Below are 18,665 nucleotides of genomic sequence, written 5' to 3' on the forward strand. Positions count from 1 at the left end.
AAAAACAGGATGATGATGATGATGATGATGATGATGATGATGAGGAGGAGGAGGAGGAGGAGGAGGAGGAGGAGGAGGAGGAGGAGGAGGAGGAGGAGGAGGACATAAATACACCATTCAGAACACACTGGTTCCTTCCATTATAGTGCAGGAGGAGGGCCCTTTAATTTGCGCTCCCCAGGGTGTGTTGCGTTCCATTTTACAAACGCACTGGACGCCAGCCGCACAATCGGGCGGTCCGACTGAAGTTTGTATTCGGGGCGGCCAAAGGGCGTTGCACGAGGATGTGACGTCATTTTCTGCGCGCGCATCCGGGCGGCCGCTAAACTTTGCGCCGGCGCTAACGGGCAACTTAATTTGGGGCGGGGCGCAAACTGCGCTGCGCCCGGGCGCTACACGCATAGCGCCCGAAAATCACTTCTCTTAAGGCGCTAACTGCTGGCGCAAGCAACTGAAAATCTAGCCCCAGGTGTTTTAAAAGCAACGTTTTTTTTTAAGACGCAGAAAGCGGGAAAAAGAAAGGAAAAGTTTGGAATCAAGATGGCGGCGACTCACCTCGGTTCAGAAGGATAAGGCCCGGCCACACACGCACTGATTGGCCCGGCGGCACACGCCAGCAACCCGGCGTACGATTGGTCGAGCTCGAGGTCACTCTGTTGCTAATGAGCGGATAATGAGATGCTAATGAGCGGAATGTTAAGGTTTTTTGGATACCGCGGGCGCGATTTTAGCCCGGCCGAAACGTAAATACGCTTAAAACCGTCTCGGAAGCGTAAGCTTTCTTTGGAGGTAACGCGCGCGTAGGTACGCCCTGTAACTTTCGAGCGCATACCCGACAGACGCACACGCGATGACAGACAGAATGACAGACAGACAGACAGAAGTACCGATTTATATATATAGACTAGCTGAAGTGCCCGGCGGTGCCGAGGCTTTTTCAAGGGCATGTTGTTGTTGTTAGAGAGAGAGAGAGAGCGACTGGGGGGGTGGGGAGGGCGGGGGGGGGAAGGGAGGGCGGGCGGGGGGGGGAAGGGAGGGCGGGGGGGGGAAGGGAGGGCGGGGGGGAAGGGAGGGCGGGGGGGAAGGGAAGGGGGGAAGGGGCGAAGGGGAGGGGTGGCAAGGGGAGGGGGGGGCGGGCGGTGTGGCCCCCCCGTGGGTCGCGGTCCCCCCCCCGAGGGTCGCGGACCCCCCCCCCCGAGGGTCGCGGCCCCCCCCCCCCGAGGGTCGCGCCCCCCCCGAGGGTCGCGGCCCCCCCGAGGGTCGCGCCCCCCCCCCCCCGAGGTGAAGACCGCCGATTGCGGCTGTGCGAGACGGCCGGGGGGCCGGTTGCCAGGGTGACGCTTGGCGGCCCCCCCCCCGAGGGTCGCGGCCCCCGCAGAGGGTCGCGGCCCCCCCCCCCCCCCCGAGGTGAAGACCGCCGATTGCGGCTGTGCGAGACGGCCGGGGGGCCGGTTACCAGGGTGACGCTTGACGCTCAGCAAGCCCCGCCCCCCGGCCGAGCCAGGGAGAGACACCGCGTCTCAGCTCCTGCTGCGCGCGCACCCTAGCGGCGCTGGGCTGAGGCTCGGCCCTCCAGCCTTCGAGTGGGGCCGGGAGGTGCCTAGCTCGGGCATGGGTGCGGAGGAGACGCCGAGGCTTCTAGGCCTACCTGGAAAAACGGGGAAAGGTAGGAAAATTAATGAGATTAGATAAGTTAATTACTTTCTAAATCATTTTTTTTTTAAAACAATATGGCCTAGAAATTGAGTGGGGTTAGCGCCCAATTAGAGGCGGTAGAGGGCCTTGCGCCGGAATTATAGCCGCTTCGGAAATTGATTTGGGCCCTACCATCGGCGTTAGCCGGTAGCGCTGCGCCGGCACCGATGATGTCATCGGTGTGCGCAGCGTCCCGGTTGCCGTGGTAACGCGGCCGGACGCCGAAATTCAGTTGCGGCCGCCTCGCCCGTGGCAGCCGCAACCAACGATTTTTCAAAAGTTTCTTGCTGGACTTAGCGCCGGCGCATTAAGGTGGCGCGGCGGCCAGCCGCTTTCCCGGCGGCCGCCTGCCCGCACCTCCCTCCCCGGACTCCTCCACCACCCCCCCGCGGCACAGATGTGTGTGGGCCTCGAGCCCGGCACTTCTCCGAGGTGCCGGGCTCATTTTTCGTGCGATTCCACCGGCCAGCGGTCGGCTGCAGGCAGCTCCTCCTTAACAGAAGGAGGAGGCCTGCAGTACCCCAGCCTGCCGCACCGCATCGGGTGCCACAGCGGGGGATTAGCGCCGCAATCCTGCATTCAGCGCCCATTGCGAGGCGCTGACACCCTCCATTAGCGCCCGCAGCCGTCTGGGCGCGGCGCAGCTGAATTTTTGGCGGGCGCAGCGGCAATTAACGCTGGCGCTAAATTTCGGGCGCTACAGCCCTGGCAGAGGCAAACTCAATTTCTAGGCCTATGTGTTATAAAAGCAACGTTTTTTTTTAAGACGCAGAAAGCGGGAAAAAGAAAGGAAAAGTTTGGAATCAAGATGGCGGCGACTCACCTCGGTTCAGAACGATAAGGCCCGGCCACACACGCACCGATTGGCCCGGCGGCACACGCGAGCAACCCGGCGTACGATTGGTCGAGTTCGAGGTCACTCTGTCGCTAATGAGCGGATAATGAGATGCTAATGAGCGGAACGTTGAAGGTTTTTGGGATACCGCGGGCGCGATTTTAGCCCGGCCGAAACGTAAATATGCTTAAAACCGTCTCGGAAGCGTAAGCTTTCTTTGGAGGTAACGCGCGCGTAGGTACGCCCTGTAACTTTCGAGCGCATAGCCCGACAGACGCACACGCGATGACAGACTGACAGAATGACAGAATGACAGACAGACAGGCAGAAGTACCGATTTATATATATAAGAAGATTAAGGGCAAGAGGATAACCAGGGAAAGAGTAGGGCCCATTAGGGACCAAAGTGGCAATCTGTGTGTAGAGCCAGAAGATGTAGGCGAGGTTTTAAATGAATATTTTGCATCAGTGTTCACTATGGTGAAGGACGATGTAGGCATAGAAATCAGGCAGGGGGATTGTGATATACTTGAACAAATTAGTATTGAGAGGGAGGAGGTACTAGCAGTTTTAGCAGGCTTGTATCCCAGGCTGCTGTGTGAGGCAAGGGAGGAGATTGCAGGGGCTCTGACACAAATTTTCAGAACCTCTCTGGCCACAGGGGAGGTGCCAGAGGACTGGAGAACAGCTAACGTAGTACCATTATTCAAGAAGGGTAGTAGGGATAAACCAAGGAATTACAGGCCAGTGAGCCTAACATCAGTGGTGGGGAAATTATTGGAAAAAATTCTGAGGGACAGAATTAGTCTCCACTTGGAGAGGCAAGGATTAATCAAGGATAGTCAGCATGGCTTTGTCAGGGGGAGAACATGTCTAACCAATTTGATTGAATTTTTCGAGGGGGTGACTAGGTGTGTGGATGAGGGTAGTGCAGTTGATGTAGTCTACATGGACTTCAGTAAGGCTTTTGACAAAGTCCCGCATGGGAGACTGGTCAAGAAGGTAAGAGCCCATGGGATCCAGGGCAATTTGGCACATTGGATCCAAAATTGGCTTAGTGGCAGGAGGCAGAGGGTGATGGTCGAAGGTTGTTTTTGTGACTGGAAGCCTGTGTCCAGTGGTGTACCGCAGGGATCGGTGCTGGGTCCTTTGCTGTTTGTAGTGTACATTAATGATTTAAATATGAATGTAGGATGTATGATCAGTAAGTTTGCAGATGACACAAAAATTGGTGGAGTGGTAAATAGCGAGGAGGGAAGCCTCAGGCTACAGGATGATATAGACAGGTTGGTTAGATGGGCAGAACAGTGGCAAATGGAATTTAACCCCGAAAAGTGTGAGGTTATGCATTTTGGGAGGACTAACAAGGCAAGGGAATACACAATGAATGGTAGGACCCTAGGAAGGACAGAGGCTCAGAGGGACCTTGGTGTGCATGTACATAAATCCCTGAAGGCAGCAGGACAGGTAGATAAGGTGGTTAAAAAGGCATATGGGATACTTGCCTTCATTAGCCGAGGCATAGAATATAAGAGCAGGGAGGTTATGATGGAGCTGTACAAAACGCTAGTTAGGCCACAGCTGGAATACTGTGTGCAGTTCTGGTCACCACCCTATAGGAAGGATGTGATTGCATTGGAGAGGGTGCAGAGGAGATTCACCAGGATGTTACCTGGGCTGGAGCGCTTCAGCTATGAAGAGAGACTGGACAGGCTGGGGTTGTTTTCCTCAGAGCAGAGAAGGCTGAGGGGGGACCTGATTGAGGTGTACAAAAGGGGCATAGATAGGGTAGATAGAAAGGAACTTTTCCCCTTAGTAGAGGGGTCAATAACCAGAGGGCATAGTTTCAAGGTAAGGGGCAGGAGGTTTAGAGGGGATTTGAGGAAAAACTTTTTCACCCAGAGGGTGGTTGGAATCTGGAACTCACTGCCTGAAAGGTTGGTAGAGGCAGGAACCCTCACAACATTCAAGAAGCATTTAGAAGAGCACTTAAAATGCCATAGCATACAAGGCTACGGACCAAGTGCTGGAAAATGGGATTAGGATAGACAGGGCTTGATGGCCGGCGCGGACACGATGAGCCGAAGGGCCTCTTTCTGTGCTGTATAAATCTATGACTCTATGATTTTAGAATTCAGCAAAGGAGGACCAAGAAATTGATAAAGAAAGGGAAAATAGAATATGAGACTAAACTAGCGAGAGACATAAAAACAGACTGTAAAAGCTTCTATAGGTATGTAAAAAGGAAAAGATTAGCGAAAGTAAATGTGGGTCCCTTACAGGCTGAGACAGGAGAAATTATAATGGGGAATAAGGAAATGGCAGAGAAATTAAACAAATACTTTGTGTCTGTCTTCACGGAAGAAGATGCAAAAAACTTCCTGGAAATAGTGGAGAACCAAGGTTCTATCGATAATGAGGAACTGAGAGAATTTGTATTAGTAAAAAAATAGTACTGGAGAAATTAATGGGACTGAAAGCCGATAATTCCCCTGGACCTGATGGCCTACATCCGAGGGTTTTGAAAGAGGTGGTTATAGAGATAGTGGATGCATTGGTTGTCATTTTCCAAAATTCCATAGATTCTAGAACTGTTCCTGCAGATTGGGAGGTAGCAAATGTAGCCCCACTATTTAAGAAAGAGGGAGAGAGAAAACGGAGAACTACAGACCAGTTAGCCTGACATCAGTAGTAGGGAAAATGCTAGAATCTATTATTAAGGACAAGGTTTCAGGGCACTAAGAAAATAATAGGATTGGGCAGAGTCAACACGGATTTATGAAAGGGTTTTGAAAGATGGCACCTCTGACAATGCAGTGCTGCCTCAGTACTGCCCTTCCGCCAGTGCAGCGTTCCCTCAACACTGCCTCTCCGACAGTGCAGCACTCCCTCAGTACTGCACTGGGAGTGTCGGCCTTGATTTTGTGTACAGGTGTCTGGAGTGAGGCTCAAACCCACGACCTACTGACTCAGAGGCAAGACCGAGCCACCGAACGAAATAGTCATTCGGGCCTTTCTGGCCTAGGCTCCCGGATACAGAACTGACTGATTAACAGACTCACCCTCCTGGTTCAGCATCTCCACAGATTCCATGGTGCCTGCAGTTCAGTGCGTTAACGTGAGAACACCTTAAATCCACCGTCTCCTCGCATCATCCTTGTCCCTGCGGAATGAAGACAAGATCAGCGTTTGGTCCTCACCCAGGGGAAAGATACCTGGGGGAGAGAGCGAGTTACGAGGCTGGAATGTAATTGCCAAGTTTTAGATAATGTCACAAGTCCCTCGGGTTGGATTACAACCTTAAACCCACTTCATATCACCAGATCACTGTAGTTTTAATAAGTTAACAATGACCCAGAGAAGCTCTTGAGACCCCTATCACAGCTAGGAGCAGGAGGAGGCCATTCAGCTCCCTCAAGCCTGTTCCACCATTCAATCAGATCATGGCTGATCTGTATTCTAACTCCATTCATCCGCTTTGGCTCCATATATATCCCTTAATACCCTTGGCTAGCAAAAATCTATCGATCTCCGATTTAAAGTTATTAATTGAGCTAGCATCTACTGCTTTTTGTGGGACAGAGTTCCACACTTCGACCAGCCTTTGCATGAAAAAGTGTTTCCTAACTTTTCTCCTGAACAGCCGGGCTCTGATCTTAAGGTTATGTCCCCTTGTCCTGGACTACCCCCCCACCACCGCCGCCCGCCCCCCCCACCCACCAGCGGAAAAAGTTTCTCTCCATTTACCCTATCAATTCCTTTCAAAATCCTAAAAACCTCAATCAAATCACCCTTAACCTTCTTTACTCCAGGGAATACAAGCCTAGTTTGTGTAATCTTTCCTCATAATCTAACTCTCAGAGCCCTGCTAACATTCTGCGCTGCACTCCTTCCAAGGCCAATATATCCTTCCTAAGGTGTGGTGTCCAGAACTGCTCACAGTGCTCCAGGTGTGGTCTAACCAGGGCTTTGTATAGTTGTAGCACAACTTCCTAAACACTGGGGTAGGAAGCCACAGGGACTTCGAGTACTGCAACAACAACATGTATTTATATAGCGCCTTTAACGTAGTAGAACCCAAGCCCAAGGCCCTTCACAGGAGTGTTATAAGACAAATAATTTGACATCGAGCCACATAAGCAGAAATTAAGGCAGGTGACCAAAAGCTTGCTCAAAGAGGTAGGTTTTAAGGAGTGTCTTAAAGGAGGAGAGAGAGGCGGAGAGGTTTAGGGAGGGAATTCCAGATCTTGGGGCCCAGGCAACAGAAGGCACGGCCGCCAATGGTTGAGCGATTATAATCAGGGATGCTCGAGATACTGAAAACCCGGTCACTCAGCTGCGGCTCTGCACATTTTTAAGGGGAACCAGCGTCACATTTTTAAAACCAGAATCTGCATCTGTCGCTCCTACTCCTTGTCAGACCTGGAGCAGGAAATGAGAAAGGAAATAGGGGGAATGTAAAACAACAGAAGGAGAAAGGAACAGAGATCGAAGGGGTGGAACGAGTGGCCCCCAACTGCTCGTCAGTCAGACAGTTAACCCCCCGACTCCTCTTAACCTCTCAATAGTCAGTCCCTTAACCCCTCAATATCTTATCATTAATAAACATTAATCAATCCCCAACCTACCTTCTTTGTAGTGTCTCACTAACCAGTGTGTTGCAGCACAATAACTAGTCTTTAACTGGTTAGCAACTACGCAATTCTAAAACTCATTAAATGGTCCAAACCCCTCAAAACTAGCCAATACTTTTGACTAGTTACTTAAAAAATCACCAGATTGAGCAATCATTTATCAACCTTCTCAACAAACTCTCATTAACCAGCCCTCATCTCATAATAATTAGTCTTTAACTAGTTATTAACTATTCCCTAGTTTAGCCAGTTAGTACTTTATCCCTAATTTCTCACTAACCAGTCCCTAATCTCTCATTAACTAGTCTGTAATATATCACTGAGTCATTAACCAGTCAAACCCTCCTTATTTTCTCTAACTGTTCACTAACCAGTACCTAATCGCTCAATAATCTTTAATTGGTTAGTAACCAATGTCTAATCTCTCAGTAACCAGTTCATAACTTTTCCATAACTTATGTTTAACTAGTTAGTAACACATTCTTAATCATTAACTAACCAGTGCATGATCTATTAATAACTAGTGTTTAATAGATTAGTAACAAATCCCTAATATCTCACTAACTAGTCTCTACTTGCCATGTAAATAGTGCTTACCTGGTTAGTCACTAATCCTTAACTTTACAAAAACCCATGCCTAGTAATGCAATAACTAGTGTTTAACCAGTTAATAGCAAATTTGAATATCTCCGTATAACCAGTCCATCGCCTCTCAACAACCAGTATTTAACAGATTGGTAACTAATCCATAGTCTCTCGCTAACTAGTGCCTAGTCTCTCAATGCCTAGTCTGTCAGTAACTAGTGCCTAGTCTCTCAATGCCTAGTCTCTCAGTAACTAGTGTCTAGTCTCTCAATACCTAGTCTCTCAGTAACTAGTGCCTAGTCTCTCAATGCCTAGTCTCTCAGTAACTAGTGTCTAGTCTCTCAATGCCTAGTCTCTCAGTAACTAGTGCCTAGTCTCTCAATACCTAGTCTCTCAGTAACTAGTGCCTAGTCTCTCAATGCCTAGTCTCTCAGTAACTAGTGCCTAGTCTCTCAATGCCTAGTCTCTCAGTAACTAGTGCCTAGTCTCTCAATGCCTAGTCTCTCAATAACTAGTGCCTAGTCTCTCAGTACCTAGTCTCTCAGTAACTAGTGCCTAGTCTCTCAATGTCTAGTCTCTCGGTAACTAGTGCCTAGTCTCTCAGTACCTAGTCTCTCAGTAACTAGTGCCTAGTCTCTCAATGCCTAGTCTCTCAGTAACTAGTGCCTAGTTTCTCAATACCTAGTCTCTCAGTAACTAGTGCCTAGTCTCTCAATGCCTAGTCTCTCAATAACTAGTGCCTAGTCTCTCAGTACCTAGTCTCTCAGTAACTAGTGCCTAGTCTCTCAATGTCTAGTCTCTCGGTAACTAGTGCCTAGTCTCTCAATACCTAGTCTCTCAGTAACTAGTGCCTAGTCTCTCAATGCCTAGTCTCTCAGTAACTAGTGCCTAGTTTCTCAATACCTAGTCTCTCAGTAACTAGTGCCTAGTCTCTCAATGCCTAGTCTCTCAGTAACTAGTGCCTAGTCTCTCAATGCCTAGTCTCTCAATGCCTAGTCTCTCAGCAACTAGTGCCCGGCCTTTCATTAACCAGTCTGCGATCTATTACAAATCTCCCACGGGCCGGTTATTAACTAGCCAGTTGGCCGGTTAACCTGTCGGTAACTAGCGCCGAACCTGCCGCTAACCCGAGCCGCCTCTCCCGCGCTGTGGCCTCGCCGCCCGGGTAACGGTTGCTAGGAGACCGGGACAATTTAAAGCTGGACCGAGCTGGCTGCTTTTTAAAAAAATGTTTGGTCGATCTTTATTTCATTTGATTGATTTTTGAATGAGATGCAGCCCAGGCTGTGCTGGTGCTGTTCCAGTCAGAGACAGGCCCTGGGAAAACCTCTAATAATAAGGAAAGTTTGAATTATGGTTGAACACCTGTAATTCGCCCTGGTCAGGTCTGGCTGGTTTATAGTCAATGACGAGTAGTGGCAGCCAGATAACTAATGGGCACAGGGGTATGTCATAACGGCACAGAAGGAGGCCATTCAGCCCATCGAGTCCATGCCGGCTCTCTGTAGAGCAATCCAGTCAGTCCCATTCCCCCGCTCTATCCCCGTAGCCCTGCTAGTTTATTTCCCTCAAGTGCCTATCCAGTCTCCCCTTGAAAACATTGAGTGTCTCCGCTTCCACCACTTCCGTCGGCAGCGAATTCCAGGTCAGCACCATTCGCTGCGTCAAGATCCTGGAACTCCCTCCCGAACAGCACTGTGGGAGTACCTTCATCACACGGACTGCAGCGGTTCAAGAAGGCGGCTCACCACCACCTTCTCAAGGGCAACTAGGGATAGGCAATAAATGCTGGCCTTGCCAGCGACGCCCAGATCCCATAAGCGAATAAACAAAAATCCAGCTTCTCCAACCTGTCCTTGTAGCTAAGATCCCCCATCCCCGGAACCATTCTGGTAAATCTCCTCTGCACCCTCTCAAGGGCCTTCACATCCTTCCTAAAGTGTGGTGACCAGAACTGGACGCAATACTCCAGTTGTGGCCTAACCAGCGCTTTATAAAGGTTCAGCACAACAGGGAGGAACTGATAGAAATCAGTATTTGTAGGGAAATGGTGTTAGAGAAATTGACGGGATTGAAGGCCGATAAATCCCCAGGGCCTGATAATCTACATCCTAGGGTACTTAAGGAAGTGGCCCTAGAAATAGTAGATGCATTACTGGTCATCTTCCAAAATTCGATAGACTCTGGCACAGTTCCCATGGATTGGAGGGTAGCTAATGTTACCCCACTGCTCAAAAAAGGTGGTAGAGAGAAAACGGGGAATTACAGACCGGTAAGTCTGACGTCGGTAGTGCGGAAAATGCTATAGTCCATTATAAAAGATGTAATAGCAGAGCACTTGGAAAACAGTGACCAGATCGGACAAAGTCAACATGGATTTACAAAAGGTAAATCGTGCTTGACTAATCTACTGGAATTTTTTGAGGATGTAACTGGTAAAATAGATAAGGGAGAACCAGTGGATGTGGTGTATTTGGACTTTCAAAAGGCTTCCGATAAGGTCCCGCATAAGAGATTAGCGTGTAAAGTTAAGGCACATGGGATTGGGGGCAAGGTATTGACTTGGATAGAGAACTGGTTGGCAGACAGAAAGCAAAGAGTTGGAATAAACAGCTCTTTTTCCGAGTGGCAGGCAGTGACTAGTGGGGTACCGCAGGGATAGGTCCTTGGATCCCAGCTATTCACAACATATACTAATGATCTGGATGAGGGAACTAGATGTAATATCTCCAAGTTTGCAGATGACACAAAGCTGGGTGAGTGTGTGTGCTGTGAGGAGGATGCCGAGAAACTCCAGTATGATTTGGACAGGTTGGGTGATTGGGCAGAAGCATGGCAGATGCAATATAACGTGGATAAATGCGAGGTTATCCACTTTGGTGTCAAAAACAAAAAGGCAGATTATTATCTGAATGGCAATAGATTGGGAGAAGGGGAAGTGCAACGAGACCTGGGTGTCCTTGTGCACCAGTCGCTGAAGGTAAGCACGCAGGTGCAGCAGGCGGTTAAGAAGGCAAATGGTATGTTGGCCTTCATAGCGAGAGGGTTTGAGTACAGGAACAAGGATGTCTTGCTGCAGTTGTACAGGGCCTTGGTGAGACCACATCTTGAGTATTGTGTGCAGTTTTGGTCGCCTTATCTGAGGATGTTCTTGCCATGGAGGGAGTGCAGCGAAGATTCACCAGGCTGATACCTGGGATGGCAGGAATGACGTATGAGGAGAGATTGGGTCGATTGGGCTTATACTCGCTGGAGTTTAGAAGAATGAGAGGGGATCTCATTGAAACTTATAAAATTCTAACAGGACTAGACAGACTAGATGCAGGAAGGATGTTCCCGATGGCCGGGGAGTCCAGAACCAGGGGTCACAGTCTAAGGATAAGGGGTAAGCCATTTAGGACAGATGAGGAGGAATTTCTTCACCCAGAGAGTGGTGAGCCTGTGGAATTCTCTACCACAGAAGGCAGTGGAGGCCAATTCATTAAATATATTCAGAGTAGAAATAGGAGGATATTTCAAATGAATACGTGGCTGGAGGAATCGTGCAAGGGGGAGGGATTCAAATTCCTTGGACATTGGAACCGGTTCTGGGAGAGGTGGGACCAGTACAAACGGGATGGTTTGCACCTGGGCAGGGCCGGGACCGATGTCCTAGGGGGAGTGTTTGCTAGTGCTGTTGGGGAGGGTTTAAACTAAAGTGGCAGGGGGTTGGGAACCTGAGCAGGGAGACAGAGGAAAGGGAAACAAGGAAAAAAGAAAAAGACAGGAAGGAGAAAAACAAAATTAGAAGGCAAAGAACTCAACGGTTTAAATCAAACATGGTCACAGTAAATAATAATTCATATAGGTCTGAGAGCGTTAAAAAAACAAGCCTGAAGGCTTTGTGTCTTAATGCAAGGAGCATTCTCGAACAAGGTGGATGAATTAGCTGCGCAAATAGAGGTAAACGAATATGATTTGATTGGGATTACAGAAACATGGCTCCAGGGTGGCTCAACATCCAGGGGTATTCAATATTTAGGAAGGATAGGCAAAAAAGAAAGGGAGGTGGGGTAGCATTGCTGGTTAAAGAGGGGATTAACACAATTGAAAGGAAGGATATTAACTCTGATGATGTGGAATCTGTATGGGTAGAACTGAGAAATATCAAGGGGCAGAAAACGTTAGTGGGAGTGGTATATAGACCTCCAAACAGTAATACGGAGGTTGGGGATGGCATTAAAAGGGAAATTAGAGAAGCATGCAGTAAGGGCACAGCAGTCAGCATGGGTGACTTTAATTTACATATAGATTGGGCTAACCAAATTAGTAAAAATACTGTGGAGGAGGAATTCCTAGAATGTTTACGGGATGGTTTTCTGGAACAATATGTCGAGGAACCAACCAGAGATCAGGCCATCTTAGACTGGGTATTATGTAATGAGAGAGGATTAATTAGCAATCTTGTTGTACAAGACCCCTTGGGTCAGAGCGATCATAATATGATAGAATTCTTCATTAGGATGGAGAGTGAAGTAGTTGACTCGGAGACTAGGGTCCTGAATTTAAATAAAGGAAACTACGATGGTATGAGGCGCGAATTGGGTAGGATTGATTGGGGAATGTCACTCAAAGGGTTGACGGTGGATAGGCAATGGCAAACATTCAAAGACAGCATGGATGAACTACAGAAGTTGTTCATCCCAGTTAGGGATAAGAATAAAACAAAAAGGGTGACTCAACCGTGGCTAACAAGGGAAATTAGGGGTAGCATAAGATCCAAGGAGAGGGCATATAAATTGGCCAGAAAAAGCGGTAACCCTGAGGATTGGGAGCAGTTTAGGATTCAACAAAGGAGGACAAAGGGATTAATTAAGAAGGGGAAAATAGAATATGAAAGTAAGCTTGCAGGGAACATAAAAACTGACTAAGAGCTTTTATAGCTATGTGAAGAGAAAAAGATTAGTGAAATCAAGTGTAGGTCCCTTGCAGTCAGAAGCAGGGGAAATTATAATGGGGAACAAAGAAATGGCAGACCAATTAAATGCATATTTTGGTTCTGTCTTCACAAAGGAGGACACAAATAACCTTCCAGAGATGTTGGAGAACATAGGGTCTGATGAGAGGGAGGAACTGAAAGAAATCAGTATTTGTAGGGAAATGGTGTTAGGGAAATTGACGGCATTGAAGGCCGATAAATCCCCAGGGCCTGATAATCTACATCCTAGGGTACTTAAGGAGGTGGCCCTAGAAATAGTAGATGCATTGCTGATCATCTTCCAAAATTCGCTGGAATCTGGAACTGTACCCATGGATTGGAGGGTAGCTAATGTTACCCCACTATTCAAAAAGGGTGGTAGAGAGAAAGCGGGGAATTACAGACCGGTAAGCCTGACATCGGTAGTGGGGAAAATGCTAGAGTCCATTATAAAGGATGTAATAGCTGAGCACTTGGAAAACAGTGACAGGATCGGACAATGTCAACATGGATTTACAAAAGGTAAATCGTGCTTGACTAATCTACTGGAATTTTTTGAGGATGTAACTGGGAAAATAGATAAGGGAGAACCAGTAGATGTGGTGTATTTGGACTTTCAAAAGGCTTTCGATAAGGTCCCACATAAGAGATTAGCGTGTAAAGTTAAGGCACATGGGATTGGGGGCAAGGTATTGACTTGGATAGAGAACTGGTTGGCGGACAGAAAGCAGAGAGTAGGAATTAACGGGTCTTTTTCCGAGTGGCAGGCAGTGACTAGTGGGGTACTGCAGGGATCGGTCCTTGGACCCCAGCTATTCACAATATACATTAATGATCTAGATAAGGGAACTGGATGTAATATCTCCAAGTTTGCAGACGACACAAAGCTGGGTGGGCGTGTGTGCTGCGAGGAGGATACCGAGAAACTCCAGGATGATTTGGACAGGTTGGGTGATTGGGCAGAAGCGTGGCAGATGCAATATAACGTGGATAAATGCGAGGTTATCCACTTTGGTGTCAAAAACAGAAAGGCAGACTATTATTTGAATGGCAATAGATTGGGAGAAGGGGAAGTGCAACGAGATCTGGGTGTCCTTGTGCACCAGTCGCTGAAGGTAAGCATGCAGGTGCAGCAGGCGGTGAAGAAGGCATATGGTATGTTGGCCTTCATAGCGAAAGGGTTTGAGTACAGGAGCAAGGATGTCCTGCTGCAGTTGTACAGGGCCTTGGTGAGACCACACCTTGAGTACTGTGTGCAGTTTTGGTCGCCTTATCTGAGGAAGGATGTTCTTGCCATGGAAGGAGTTCAGCGAAGATTCACAAGGCTGATCCCTGGGATGGCAGGAATGACGTATGAGGAGAGATTGGTTCGATTGGGCTTATACTCGCTGGAGTTTAGAAGAATGAGGGGATCTCATGGAAACTTATAAAATTCTGACAGGTCTGGACAAACTAGATGCAGGTAGAATGTTCCCGATGGTCGGAGAGTCCAGGACCAGGGGTCATAGTCTAAGGATAAGGGGTAAACCATTTAGGACAGAGATGAGGAAGAATTTCTTCACCCAGAGAGTGGTGAACCTATGGAATTCTCTACCACAGAAGGCAGTTGAGGCCAAGTCTTTAAATATATTCAAGAAGGAGTTAGATATATTTCTTAGAGCTAAAGGTATCAAGGGATATGGGGAGAAGGCAGGTACGGGGTACTGAGTTTAGATGATCAGCCATGATCTCATCGAATGGCGGAGCGGGCTCGAGGGGCCGAATGGCCTACTCCTGCTCCTATCTTCTATGTTTCTATGTAAGGAGTTAGATATATTTCTTAGAGCTAAAGGAATCAAGGGATATGGGGAGAAGGCAGGGACAGGGTACTGAATTTGGATGATCAGCCATGATCTCATTGAATGGCAGAGCAGGCTCGAGGGGCCGAATGGCCTACTCCTGCTCCTATTTTCTATGTTTCTATGTTTATAAAGATTCAGCATAACTTCTCTACTTTTGTATTCAATACCTCTATTTATGAAGCCCAAGATCCCATATGCTTTGTTAACCACTCTCTCAGTTGTGGTTTGAGTATTTTCCATAGTCCACTGTCATTGATGTGTCTTTTAGTGTACAATTACCATGTCGCTCCTCCAGTTACCTCCCTTTAAAATGTTTATTTTTCAAATATTGATTCGGGGAATTTGATAATATGTTGAATAATAATTGAAAAAAATATTGAAAAGAAAAAACTTTGCAAGGGCTATATGGGGGAAGAGCAGGGGAGTGGGACTAATTGGACAGCTCTTTCACAGAGCCAACACTGGCACGATGGGCCGAATGAGTTCCTTCTGTGCTTGAAGGGGAGAAGAGGAGGCAAATTATTCCTGATCGCTACCCAGTGACCAGTACAAAAATATGTAAGTGTCTGTATGCTCGTTAAGACCGAACTGGGCTTGGCTGTGATGCACCCCACAGTCAAATAACCAGATGATACACTGAAGAGTGACCAGTTGGGTAAGTTAGTGTTTCTGGTGTCCATAGAAATGTATCCCAGCAGGAGTCTACATTTAAAATTTTTTTAGTAAGGTCTGGTTTCCCATCCTATTACTGGGACTAGAATGGATGTCAAAGCCTTGGAGAGGGTGCAGAGATTTACTAGAATGATACCAGGGATGAAGGACTTCATTTATGTGGAGAGACTGGGCTTGAAGGTTAGAGCAGAGAAGGTTAAGGGGAGATTTGATAGAGGTGTTCAAAATCATGAAGGGTTTTTGATAGAGTAAATAAGGAGAAAGTGTTTCCAGTGGCAGAGGACACAGATTTAAAATAATTGGCAAATAATCCATGGGAGAAATGAGGGCATTTTTATTTTACACAGCAAGTTGTTGTGATTTGGAATTCATTACCCGCAAGGGCAGTGGAAGCTTTCAAAAGGGAATTGGATAAATACTTAAAGAGAAAACATTTAGCGGGCTTTGGGGAAAGAGCAGGGGAGTAGGACTAATTGGAGAGCTTTTTCAAAGAGCCGGCACAGGCACATTGGGCCGAATGGCCTCATTCTGTGGTTTATGGCTCTGCGGACCTTTGTTCTTTATCCCGTGTTCTTCTCAATCAGCGCTAGAGCTTTAGAAGAGTAGGTGTCTATTTCCAAACAGCACCTTTGTTTTCAAATTGGGTCTTATTCCCCTCCTTGTGCACTGTTGCTCAGTCTCCTCTTCGATTACTTGCTAGACTGGCCTACAGATGATCTGCTGAGGTGCTGGATTGATCAAACGGCGTGGCAAATGCTTGCGGAATGGAAGGCAGCGTCGAGTGGGCAGTGGAACAGAAGTGTTTCCTGAACTGGTGTGAGCAGGGTGAGACCATGATGCAATAGCAAAGAGAAAAAGACGAAAGTTGCATTTCTGTAGCGCCTTTCACGACCTCAGGACGTCCCAAAGCGCTTTACAGCCAATGAAGTACTTTTGAAGCGCATCCGCTGTTGTAATGTAGGGAACACAGCAGCCAATTTGCACAGAGCCACAGGCATGTGATAAATGGCCAGATCATTTGCTCTAGGTTTGCGGAACACCTCCGTTCAGTCCGTAAGGATGACCCCGAGCTTCCGGTCGCCTGTCATTTTAATTCACCGCCCCATTCCCACCTCACCGTCCTCGGCCTCTTGCATTGTTCCACGGAAACCCAGCGTAAGCTCAAGGAACAGCACCTCATCTTCCGCTTGGGCACTTTACAGCCTTCCGGACTCAATATCGAGTTCAACAATTTCAGATCATAACCTCGGCCCCTATTACATTTTTATATATATATTTATCCACACCTTTGTTTTGTGCCCTTCCCCCTTTTTTCTCTCCCACATGGCAACTGTCTCCCATTCTGCCAGCGCATTTCACACCTAATCTAGAGCCGTCTTTTGTCTCCACTAGTCCTATCACCATCTCGTCTGGTTTTGAATACCTCTTAATGTCTCTTCACTTCTCTTTTGTTCTTTCATCCCCATTTCCCAGCCCCCAAACTGACCTTTTAATCGGTTTCATTTCCTGTGTTTTCTCAGTCCTGACGAAGGGTTTCGACACGAAACGTTGACTCCATTTCTCTCTCCGCAGATGTTGCCTGAGTTTTTCCAGCATTTTCTGTTATTTCATTTGCTTTAGATGTTGGTTGAGGGATAAATATTGGCCAGGACACTGGGGAGAACGCCCCTGCTCTTCTTCAAATAGTGCCATGGGATTTTTTTTACAGGCACCTGAAAGGGCAGATGGTTTAATGTCTCATCCAAAAGTGTCAGCCTAGATTTTTGTGCTCAAGTCTCTGGAGGAGGATTTGAACCCACAACCTTCTGACTCAGAGGCGAGAGTGCCACAGCTGACACTTGATTGGTCAATATATATGCTGCAAAGAACCATGTGCAAAACCATCTACTGACCTAGAGCCTAATAGTGGATGGATTGGGTGGACTGCTTTAAACAAAGAAATTGTTCTTGAGCTGTGGGAGATTCTAGCAAGGTCACTTTTATTGGCCATCTCTAGTTATCCTGAGGTGGTGGTGGTGGTGGACCTTTTTGAATGGCAGTCGGCCTTATGCTGATGGTGGTGGTCCCACAGTAGCAATGAAGAACCTAGCCAAGGCAGGATGGTGTGACACCTGGAGGTGATATTGCTTAGTTATAGGCTCAGTCCCCAATCTGTGCTTTTAAGTGGCCCAGGTATGCCACCGTATCCTCGAGTGCCCCGCTCCAGAGACCTGACCACAAAAATCTAGGCCGACACTTCCACTGCAGTACTGAGGGAGTGCTGCATTGTTGGAGGTGCCGTCTTTCGGATGAGACATTAAACTGAATCCCTGTCTGGCCTCTCAGGTGGCAGTAAAAGATTCCATGACACAATTTCAAAGAAGAGCAGGGGTATTCTCCTAGTGTCCTGGTCAATATTTATCCTTCAACCAACACCTAAATCAGATTATCTAGTCCTTATCACATTGCTGCTTGTGGGATCTTGGGTGCACAAATTAGCTGTTTCCTACATTACAACAATGGGTACACCTCTAAAGTACTTCATTGGTTGTAAAGCACTGTCCCAAGATTGTAACAGGTGCTATCGTAAATGCAAGTTTTTTTTAAAGCCCCGGTGTCATTCTGGTGAATCTACACTGTACTCGCTCCACTGCCAAAATTGCCCAAGTATGTCCGGTCTACAAAAAGGACAAATCCGACCCGGCCAATTACCGTCCCATCAGTCTACTCTCAATCATCAGCAAAGTGATGGAAGGTGTTGTCGACAGTGCCATCAAGCGGCACTTACTCAGCAATAACCTGCTAACTGACGCTCAGTTTGGGTTCCGCCAGGGCCACTCAGCTCCTGACCTCATTACAGCCTTGGTCCAAACATGGACAAAAGAGCTGAACTCAAGGTGAGGTGAGAGTGACTGCCCTTGACATCAAGGCAGCATTTGATCGAGTGTGGCATCAAGCAGCCCTAGCAAAACTGAAGTCAATGGGAATCAAGGGGGAAACTCTCCATTGGTTGGAATCATACCTAGCACAAAGGAAGTTGGCTGTGGTTGTTGGAGGTCATTCATCTCAATCACATGACATCACTGCAGGAGTTCCTCAGGGCAGTGTCCTAAGCCCAACCATCTTCAGCTGTTTCATCAATGACCTTCCCTCCATCATAAGGTCAGAAGTGGGGATGTTCGCTGATGATTGCACTGTTCAGCACCATTCGAGACTCGTCAGATACTGACACAGCCCGTGTCCATATGCAGCAAGACCTGGACAACATTCAGACTTGAGCTGACAAGTGGCAAGTAACATTCGCACCACACAAGTGCCAGGCAATGACCATCTCCAACAAGCGAGACTCTAACCATCTCCCCTTGACATTCAATGGCATTACCATCGCTGAATCCCCCACTATCAACATCCTGGGGGTTACCATTGATCAGAAACTGAACTGGACCAGCCATATAAATACTGTGGCT

At 47.7% G+C, this 18,665-nt stretch overlaps 1 protein-coding gene across 5 annotated transcripts in view; it reads right to left on the minus strand.

Annotated features, from left to right (window-relative positions):
* LOC147116858 (WD repeat-containing protein 97-like) overlaps positions 1 to 9,103 on the minus strand; it is a 154,840-nt gene extending 145,737 nt beyond the window's left edge. The window contains exons 1-2 of one of the 5 annotated variants that reach the window (XR_015078322.1): positions 7,159 to 9,103; positions 5,593 to 5,693 (exon numbers count right to left, since the gene is read on the minus strand). Coding sequence is in view for 4 of the 5 variants with exons in the window: in XM_085987268.1 (XP_085843394.1) it covers positions 5,593 to 5,623 (31 nt within the window). In the remaining variant the exon portion in view is untranslated. The remainder of the gene's footprint in view (positions 1 to 5,592; positions 5,694 to 7,158) is intronic. The other 4 variants (XM_085987268.1, XM_085987267.1, XM_085987266.1 and 1 more) reach the window with 4 other exon arrangements.
* Positions 9,104 to 18,665: the final 9,562 nt, after the last annotated feature.

This window comes from Somniosus microcephalus, chromosome 5 (assembly GCF_052327205.1).
Source record: "Somniosus microcephalus isolate GS21.2 chromosome 5, FLI_Smic_1.0, whole genome shotgun sequence".
NCBI classification, from domain to species: Eukaryota; Metazoa; Chordata; class Chondrichthyes; order Squaliformes; family Somniosidae; genus Somniosus; species Somniosus microcephalus.